At 55.8% G+C, this 9,533-nt stretch overlaps 1 protein-coding gene across 1 annotated transcript in view; it reads left to right on the plus strand.

Moving 5' to 3' along the window:
- LOC104495966 (acyl-CoA dehydrogenase family member 10-like) overlaps positions 1–9,533 on the plus strand; it is a 14,131-nt gene that overhangs the window by 996 nt on the left and 3,602 nt on the right. The window contains exons 2-12 of the mRNA XM_010139024.1: positions 193–341; positions 1,032–1,226; positions 2,697–2,855; positions 3,633–3,792; positions 4,220–4,361; positions 4,978–5,046; positions 5,831–6,012; positions 6,588–6,738; positions 7,713–7,858; positions 8,370–8,543; positions 9,370–9,498. Coding sequence (XP_010137326.1) covers positions 193–341; positions 1,032–1,226; positions 2,697–2,855; positions 3,633–3,792; positions 4,220–4,361; positions 4,978–5,046; positions 5,831–6,012; positions 6,588–6,738; positions 7,713–7,858; positions 8,370–8,543; positions 9,370–9,498 — 1,656 coding nt within the window. The remainder of the gene's footprint in view (positions 1–192; positions 342–1,031; positions 1,227–2,696; positions 2,856–3,632; positions 3,793–4,219; positions 4,362–4,977; positions 5,047–5,830; positions 6,013–6,587; positions 6,739–7,712; positions 7,859–8,369; positions 8,544–9,369; positions 9,499–9,533) is intronic.

Here is a 9,533-nt window from a genome sequence, read left to right on the forward strand (position 1 = left end):
AGTGACACTGGCTGGTGCCACCAGCGTTGGTACAGCCCTCCAGCGCGCTTTAAGAACTCTGTGTTTATGCCCTGGCCGTTCTCAAGGGTGCAGGTCCACTTGAGGTGTATCTCCTGCAGGGGGATTTCAAGCTTGTTTCCCGGTGCTGATGACGCTGACGTGCTCTTTGCTTCCTCGCTTTCCTCTGTGTAGACTGGGAGGCCCAGAGCTGTGTTCCAGCCGGCACCGTGCAGCAAGCCATGCTCTCTGGAGGGGAAGACAGTCCCTCTCTGAGGTACACCAGGGGAGAGCTGACGGCTGCGGAGTTCCTGCAGGAGCTGGGGCAGCAGTGCTTTGCGATGGTGAGCAGTTCCCCCCCTCCTCCCTTTGTGCTTCCTGCAATGTGCTGGTTCAGCGAGGAAAGAGGAGCCTTTAAAAGGAACCTGCTGGTGGAAGGGTCTGGATTTGCCCTCTGGGGGCATTGCTGTCCCAGCAGGGCAGGCTTTTCTCTGCCAGCATCCCTCGGGTGCCCAGGCAGCAGGGGCAGCGGAGTTTGCCTTCACTTCCACCAGCCTCTTCCTGTGTATTTCGTAACTACTTTATTTCTAGGCACCTCTAGGATCAGCCGAGATGAGAACTCAGAGAGTCAGGGAGCAGCTGAAAGGCTTTTGCTGTTAGTTTGTACGAGGACACGCTTGATGTGTGGGAGACCCTGGTCTCTGGAGAGCTTTATACGGGCAGAAGCTCCTCCACCACAGCTCCAGGAGCGCGTCGCAGGAACCTCCTTTTGAACGCAGTCTGTTTGAAACAGCTCAGCCTGAAGGGCCGTTCCTTTGTGCCTGCGGAACGGTGGGGCAGTTTCTCTCCAGCCTGCCTCGGTGCCAGGGCAGGTGCAGTCCTGGGGTGTTTCTTTTTCCCCAAATCAGCCCAAAGAAGCAGGACAGCAGGACAGGATGGTCAGGATCCTGCCTACCCATCCACTCATATTTTCATCCCTGCTTAGAAACCATTTAGGGCTAACGATCATCCCGGGGGTTCCTCTGCTTTCTTAGGCAAATGTCTGTGTTCCAGTGGACTCTTTTCTCGTGGACTTGATCAGAACCGAGATGACGAAGCAGCTCCCCGTGATGGCGGGAGTGGTGCAGTGTATCCGTGCCGAGGGCCTGAAGACAGCCCTCCTGAGCCACAGCTCCTGCCTGCTGCACAGAGGGAGCTGCCCGCCCCTGGACCGGGAGCACTTTGATGTGGTAAGAGTGGGAGGCTTCCGGAACATGCTTCTGCACCCTCCTCTGTGGCAGGCAGCGACAGAGACTCTTTACATGCAGTTTCCAAATGAACGGCACCCAGCAGCACGGGTCTGGAGACATAGCCTGGGTGCGAAGGTTTCCTGGCGTCACCCATCGCAGTGACTGGCCTTGGAGAGGGCCTTGCTGCGTGGCAGCTCCCTGTGCTGCTGACAATTCACGGTGACATGCCCACACAGCTATGAGTGTGGGCGTAATGGGCACAGGGCGCGATGTCCGTAAGGGACTTAGGAGCTGGAACGCTCTACAAGAAATAAATGTCGTTACCCAGGGCCCCCTGCCCACTTTACACTTAGTCCTTACTCTTCTGCAGCTTGTTTCATCCCAGGGAGTTGGAGAGCATCCCCTGTACTATAAAAATCCCACTGCCCCAACATGCTGAGCTGAGGAGTGGGCAGAGACCCCCCTCCCCGCACGCTTCGCTTTCGCGAAGGTGGAGCAGCAGATTGGCCGTGAACTCCGAGGCTGGTTCAAGCAGCTGGGAGGACTCAGCTCAGCGTGACAGAAAATTCACATTTTTGTGTCCCCAGACTCACGTCTTCGAATTTCCGGTGTTTATTCAGGGCTTAAGTTTGGTTTGTAGCCTTGATTAAGACCACAAAATATGCAAATAAATAGTTGTATGGACGCATTTGGAAGCTGGGACCATTGAGAGTCATCCTGTCAACACTGCGTCGCCGTCCTGCGCGCTGCGCTGGTGACACCGGTGCCTGGGAAGTTCTCTTAGTGGAGACATGCTCCATCATGCTCTTCTGTGACAGCAGGAACAGCACAGTGATGAGTGGGGGGAAATGAGCTGAGCGTGGATTTCCAGGAGCGCTGGCTTTTCTGTCTGCCTCATGGGTCCGTTCCTGTTCCTGGAGCGTCTGTCGGCGCAGGGGTGAAATCCTGCTTGGATGTTTTGTGGTTGTGAGGGCAGTGTGAGCGTTCAGAGCCTGACACAAGGCTCCTTTGATCGCGCTCTGGGCAGGTGGTTACCTCTGCTGCTCCGAGGATGGCTTTGGTGCGGCTGATCGGTGCCATGGGCAGGACGCCTCTTTCCCAGATCGCTGGGAAGGTGGTACCCTCCAGGGCTTTCTTGGATAACATTGTCCGATTGGTTCAGCTTGGTCTGGGACGTCCAGTGACTCTCCCACATCGTGACATCTCATTGGGTCTCTTCCATCCAAGGACTGGCTGATCCTGTTTAGCTCATATGAGCTGACAGAGCCGCAGCCAAGGCAGTTGGCACCCAGGCAGTCCCTTGCATCACGTCCTAGCCGGCTCTGTCAGCCCTCCACTCCCCATCTCCTTTATTTCACACATTCATCAGCTTGCCGGTCTCTTTCCCACCCTCCCACCTTCCATCTCCAACACTGCACAGATGTTTGTGGTCTCAGCAGCTCATCCATGCTCCATTTGTTGTTGCTGTAGATGGTTGAATCTTACCGGGAAGGAATGTGCAAGCCCAATCCTGGTATCTTCGAGCTGTGCCTGGAGCGCTTGGGCGTGCAGCCCCCGGAATCCATCTTCCTCGACAGCCACAGCCAGAGCCTGGAAGCCGCAGCCCAGCTTGGCATGAAAACGGTGAAGGTACAAAGCCGCGCAGCCAGGCTGGGGCCTGGGTTTGAAGTCCAGGAGCTGGGTTTGGCTTGAATGGCTCAGGATTTTCAAACGGCACTGGCAGACTCATGTTGCCAAGCCCTTTGTTTCAGCTTGCGCTTATTCCTGAAGGATGTGGTGGGGTTAAAGGGGAGGAGTATTGCCAAAGTCTGCCCTGGCCTGCTTCATTCACAGCTCTAAACCCTACCTACTGCCAGTGTAATGTCAGAGAAGTCACTTCTCCTTTAAGGACCTCAGTTCCCCGTTAGAGAAACGGCCCTTCCTCTATGGTCGAGACAACCATATCCACCTGAGATGACAAAATAAGACATATTTACTAAATTTCTAGAAGTTCTGAGGTTTTGAGGGTCTCTCAGCTGGGGGCTGACTGGTTAACCCCCAGGGTTTGGAGATAGTGAGCACAGAGGTGTTACTTCGGTGAGGGCACCACTGGGGGAAGGACAAGGGACTGGTGGGAAGAGTGAACGCTGCTCCCCGGGTCTGCACACCGGGAATTCCAGCTCTTACTCCAGCCCAAGCTCACAGTGCCTGTGGCACCACAACAGGTGAGTCTCTGGGACACAGACCGAGGCGGGAGGCTCAGCAAGCGTTGGGAACGGTTGGCAGGGCCTGACCCGTGAGTTCCTGCGTGTCGGAGCGGATCAGTGCCGCTGGGCTCACGGATAAACACACTGCAAGTGTGCAGAGCTCCTGCTTGCCCAGGCTTCTAACTGTCACCCTCTGTTACTCTCTCCCTCCTGCCTTCAGGTTGGTGATCCAGGAACAGCACTCAGAGAGCTGGAAACCCATCTGGGTTTTCCTTTGCAAGGGTTTGTTCCATACACTCGTTCAGTGAGACCAAACGCGGAAATCCCGAAAGATCATCTGCGAAAGTACCTTGAGACTCTTCTGGGTGACCACACAACAGGTATCGCAGTGCTTTTTGCTCCTCAGCCTCCAAGCTCATGTATTCTGGAGCCATTGGCTCTTCCTGTCATACAACAGATGGATTGAAAAATAATATTACTGGCAGTTACAGGCCCCTTATCTCCAAGCAAATGGTGCAGCCGTTCACGTTTCAGCGACCTGTCACTGTTCCCCAGAAATGGGAAACAATATTTTAGGACTTCTTCATTTGGGAAGGGTTGAGCGCAGGGTGCCAGCGAGATGCCAGGAATATTCCTGCCCTGTGAGCCGTGTAGGAGCTATTACCATGCTCCCTGGGGATCTGGGACACAGGAGCAAGGGGTAGGTTCAAGATTGCTGCAGGGAAGGGGAACTAAAACCTGGAGAACCAGTGAGAAATAATCCTAGGTCACACTTCTGCCTACGACCTTCTGCTCTCTGCTCTTCAGCCCCGCTGGTGTTACGGCAGTTTGGCCATGGACCGTCTACCCGGACCTACTCCGTCAAGTTTGGAGATCGGGTGCTAGTGCTGAAGAAGGAGCCTGCGGACAGCCCGTCCCCCTCGGGCCCTGCTGTCAGGAGGGAGTACAGGTGAGAAGGCGACTGTGCTCCTCAGCCAGCTGACCAGGGAGGGCTCTTGCAGGAGATCCCAGACAACCCCTCCTAGGGACAATTGCAGCCTTGGCTTTTCTGTTCTACATCACACCCCCCATTCACGCAGCGTGCAGTTAGGGTGAGAAGCACCCTCTCCACTCTGCGCTGTGACCACTCCGGGCCACCGAGCGCACCGCAGCTCTCCCAGCACGTTGGGAGGCAGAGCATCTCACTGTCTCCTCTGACACCGTGGGTGGGAGTGAGGTTGCAGGACCGCGCTGCAGCGGAGCGGCGAGGAGCCCAGCTGAGGCTAGCCCAGCGCTGGCGGGGCCACGCTGCAAACCAGTCCGCAGTGCCAGAGATCTCTGCCTCCGCAGCACAGCAGCAGGACTCTCGGTGGGGCTGTGATCGCCTCGTGGTTTTTCAGTGTGGTACCTCAGGGCTCTGGGACATAAAAACCTTCTGGTGTGCTTCTTTACCCCACCCCCATGTTATTTTAGCGTGTTCAAAAGTGAGCACAAGACTTTAATATCTGCCCAGCAACACTGCAGTGCTGTTATCGCTCCGCTGGGGCCTTTCTGTGCTGACCTGGCTCTCTGACTCCTCCTGGCAGGGTCCTGAAGGCACTCGCTGAGGCTGGTGTTCCTGTTCCCACTGTAGTTGCGCTCTGCGAGGACAGAAGGTAATCTTGTCCCTCAGCTTTCACTCCATGCTTGACAGCTGCAGCCAGATTGCCCCAAAGACGAGGAGAGGAGAGGAGAGGGAGCACTGGTCACAAGGGGCACTGGTCTAATTAGTCTTTGCCCAGTGCTGGGCTAGAGGAGCCTCTAGAAGTTGAGAGGACAGTATCACTTCTATTTTGCTTGGTTTAGGGGTGTCCTTATTTCAGCAGTTGATCAAACTGCTGTCTTCCCTTGAAACGCTGCTGTAAAACAGTGCTGTAGGGCCTCCCGCTGACTCAGTTCACTCAGGTTTCCAGTCAGGAGGTGATTTTTCTAACTGCCAGACCTCAGACTTGCCCCAGGCTCTACAGCCAGGAAGCAGCAGGTCTGCACCCAGGACATCCTGCAGGCAGCTGAGTGACACTCAGTTCTCTGCTGGCTGCAGTGATAGATGTCTCTGCACTGCCGTTAAATGTGAGGCCACCCTTCGTGGTGTTCGGTGCAGGCTGACAGCCTGGCTCCAGAGCCCGCTGCAGGGCAGGTGGGGGGGCAGCTAGGGCTGGAGCCTGGCCCCAGGCTTGTCTTCCTGGAGTGGAGGGACCAGGACGGATCACGCCACAGCCATGTGCTGCCTGGGTCAGGCTTGAGCCCAGGTCACTGCTGGCCGTGAGCGCTCTAGTGCTGTTGAGGCTGCACCTTCATGCAGGTGAGGCCCAGGGATGTGTTCAAGGCACAGGTGAGATCTGAGGGCTGGCAGGTAGCAGAACTAACCTCAGACTCACCAGTTCCACCTCGCTTCCCCAGCACCCTCGGCACACCTTTCTACCTGATGGAGCACTGCGCTGGCCATGTCCACGGTGACGTCTCCCTCCCTACACTGCAGCCCGGCCAGCGAAGGGCTGTTTATGCTGCCATGAGTCAAGTCCTCGCCAAGATCCACAGTGTAGACCTCAGAGCAGCCAAGCTGGAGGACCTTGGGGAGCATGGTGAGAGAAGGCTCCGTATGCTCTATCACTGTTTGCTTCTCCTCTGTATCAGCATTTCAGGGGACAGGCTTAGGTACGGGACTTGGCTCAAACTTGGGGGCGGTTGGGAAAGCGAAGATGGGCAGCACAGTGTCTGAATCCCCAGACATGGTGGGAGGGTGTGGAGAGCTGCTTTAGATCCTCCAGGTCTGTGTTTCCTCTCAACAACCCCCGGAGCTTCCTACCACGAGCAAGAGCTGCACTGTGGGTGCAGGAGTAACGTGTTTGCTGCCACCTCTGACCAAACTTCCTCAGCTCCTCCAGTCCCTCTGCAGAGCTATCTCAGCTTCTTGGAGCTGGTGGAGAAGTTACATTTTTTTTCCCAGATTCTGATTATTTCCACCAGAATATAAAATCCAGTGCCCAATAATATAAGATCCAGAGACCCCTGGACACAGCTGAGCTCTTGGAGCTTATCTCAGGGTGCTGGACTGCGATCTGCTTGGCTGCCTGTCTGCACGCAGCTCTTATGGATCTTTTCTGAAGCCTCTTTGTGCCAGTCCCCTTCCCCAAGAGCCTTTGTTCCTCCGTTACAGGTAATTATATCCAGCGGCAAGTTGAGAGCTGGACAAAGGAGTATCGAGCTACAGAAACTCACGTTATCCCGGCGATGGAGAGGCTCATCGAGTGGCTGCCTCTGCATTTCCCTGAATCCCAGAGGACGACATTGGTGCACGGTGATTTCAGGTACTGCCCTGGAGCACACCCCAGGCTCCCCAGAGGGGGAGGGAGGGTGTAAAGCAACATGCAAACTCCAGAGAGGGGCTGAGTTGGGCTGGTGCAGCAGCTCCAGAGCAGTCCAACAGCTCTGGGTCAAGTTCAGCATCCTCAGACAATGAGATCTCAAGGGCCACAAGCCACTTAGCATCTGTCAGGAGAAACACATCCCAGGGCTCGGACTGGTGCTGTCATGCACCCAGCGCTCTCATATTTTCCCCAGTGTTTCTCTGCCTGCTGGTCTGTGGCAGTTTAAAGCGGTGCCCAGTCGAGAGCGGGGCTGTGGGGCGCAGGAACTGAAAAGCCCAGGCTCCCGATGTCCGATTCCAGTCTAGCCGCCTCACTGGTGTTTCAGAGTTTCTCTTCCCAACCACCGCAAACACAGATCTAACACCAGAGGTTCGTCACCTGTTTCTACAAGGCTCAGAAATCAGTCCTGGTGTATCTTGCTAATGAAGTTTGGTGCTTGAAGAGTTTGGGTGGCTGCTGAGACACTGCAGGATGTGCCAGTTCTGGGCCAAGGCTCCTTCCCACAGGGTTCAGCACACACGGTTCCTGCGTGACTGGAAGCTGGAAGCAGGGCCTGGGGTTACCGTGTGCCTTCGCAATAACCAGGAGACCCCCCGGGACAGTCGCTTGCCTCTTCACTTTCTGGCTATCCTGTCCTGTAACGTCTGCTAATGATCTGAGGCCCTGAGTCACTCGGTTTTGTTTTTCAAAGCACAGTTCAGCTCACTGTTAACCAGGGAGTTCACTATCGTGTAATCTCAGTCCTCCCTGACCTCTGCCTGCAGAAATTAATGTTTTACTTGCGCAGCCTCCCAAAGGACTCAGCAATTTTTGCAGAGTGAAGAGCACTGGAAAGCACCTACTGCTGCCGAGCACTGGGATTTATTTTTCCCCCCTCTGGAGACTTTTCTGATCTCTTTTTCCCTCTGATACAGGATGGACAACCTGGTCTTTCACCCAGACAGGCCAGAAGTCCTTGCTGTCCTTGGCTGGAAGCTTTCAACCCTAGGAGATCCCATCTCTGATTTGGCGAATAACTGTATGGCCTACTTCCTGCCACCTCACTTTAACGCGCTGCGAGGTACAGAGAGGGGCAAAGCCACGCTGGGACACAGAGAGGGAACCAGAGTTCAGAAACAGATTAGCTCCTGCCCAGAGAGCTCAGAGGGCTCACTGCAGCTGGAAAGGAAGGGCTGTGGGTCTCATACCTTGTTCCTTGCTCTGCCCTGTCTCCTCTCCCTGAAGAACCCTCCATCCCTCCATCCAGGGTGGAAAAGTGCAGTAATCGCTGTGCCATGGTCTCCCCATCCCCAGTTTCTCTTGAATCTGCCACCCATTTGGAGGCGCTTTGCCGTGCGCTCCCTGTCCTGGGGGGTACTGTCACCTTGCGTGGACCTTTGGTGGCAGTTAGGTCATGGTCCCGGAGAGGAGGGTCCTGCTTCACAGCTCCCAAAACTGCCTTTAAAGAATTAGTTTGGATTGTTTTCCTGCTGCACGGCTGCAGGGCTCTGCCACGAGCCTCACAGCAACCCTAGAACGCGCTGAGCTCCTCACCGTCCGCTGCTTCACTGTGGCCCCTTCGCATCTTCCAGGCTTGAGGCAGTGTGATTTGGGGCGCCTGGGAGTCCCTGCGGCAGAGGAGTATTCCCAGATGTACTGCGGCCACAGGGGAGCGGAGCGCCCCCAGAACTGGAACTTCTACATGGCCTTTGCCTTTTTCCGACTGGCTGCCACGTTGCAGGGGCTCCACAAACGCTCCCTGGCAGGTGAGGAACCCAACCCCGGGTCTCCAGACACACCAGCAGCGGTGTGGGGAGATCTCTCACACCGAACCCCAGGAGGTCAGACCTGCACGTCTGGCTGTGAATCCTGAGAGCTCCAAAATTGCAGGTGCTACAGCAGAGTGTGGCGTGTCTGGCAGCCTTGAGCTCTCAGCCTAGAGCTCCTGTGGGAAATAAGGGCTCAAAAGGAGACAGCTTGTTTTGCTGTGGAGATGAGTGACCTGGGAGTGACAGCGCAGCAGGTTCCTGCTGCGTGTGGACAGGAGGGATGGGAAGAGAGTGTCCTGTAAAGCACAGAGCTCCCTCCCTGCTCCAGCACGGGCTCTGGAGGGTGCCAAGCTGCTGTGACCTCTCATGCGGGCTGTGTTAGTGGTCACTTGTGGTCTGCAAGCGGAGAAAAGGGCCAAAGGGGAGCACACGCAGGGCTGCTTTTGCTGGATGCAAGGTCTGGTCCGTTCCTCTTTGCGGTTTGTGCTGATGGGAGGTTGGAGTGTGATCCCTTTTCTGTCCTGGGAGAACTGAGTAGAGGCCGGAGATCAGAGCTCAGAGCCCTGTCCTACAGGTGGAGCTCACAGACCTTCAGACTAAGCACCAGAGAGACTGGGAGCAGGGCAGTGCTGTGAACTCCCAGTGCTGCTTAGCTGCTTAGAGCAGGTCTGGCCTGGGAGTCTTTATCTGAGAAAAACAAGACGTTCTTCTCGTATTCCTTAGAGAGGAGCCTTCTCGCGGGCACAGGGCACCGCTTGGGCCGCAACTACATAACATGGGCTCTTCCAAACAAAGATGTCCTCTCTTGTCCCCTTGTCCCCAGGGAGGCCAGCCCCAGCTGAAAGCAGCCCAAAGGACACAGAGTTCGTGGCCAACCTGGCTTGGGATTTCGCCATAAAAGAGGGATTCCGTGTGTTTGACAGCCTCCCCACCACAAAGCTCCCGGCACGATGTTACAGCACCTGGGCCTGGCAAGGGCCGTTCCTC

Source organism: Buceros rhinoceros, unplaced genomic scaffold (genome assembly GCF_000710305.1).
Source record: "Buceros rhinoceros silvestris isolate BGI_N320 unplaced genomic scaffold, ASM71030v1 scaffold35570, whole genome shotgun sequence".
In the NCBI taxonomy this organism is placed as follows: Eukaryota; Metazoa; Chordata; class Aves; order Bucerotiformes; family Bucerotidae; genus Buceros; species Buceros rhinoceros.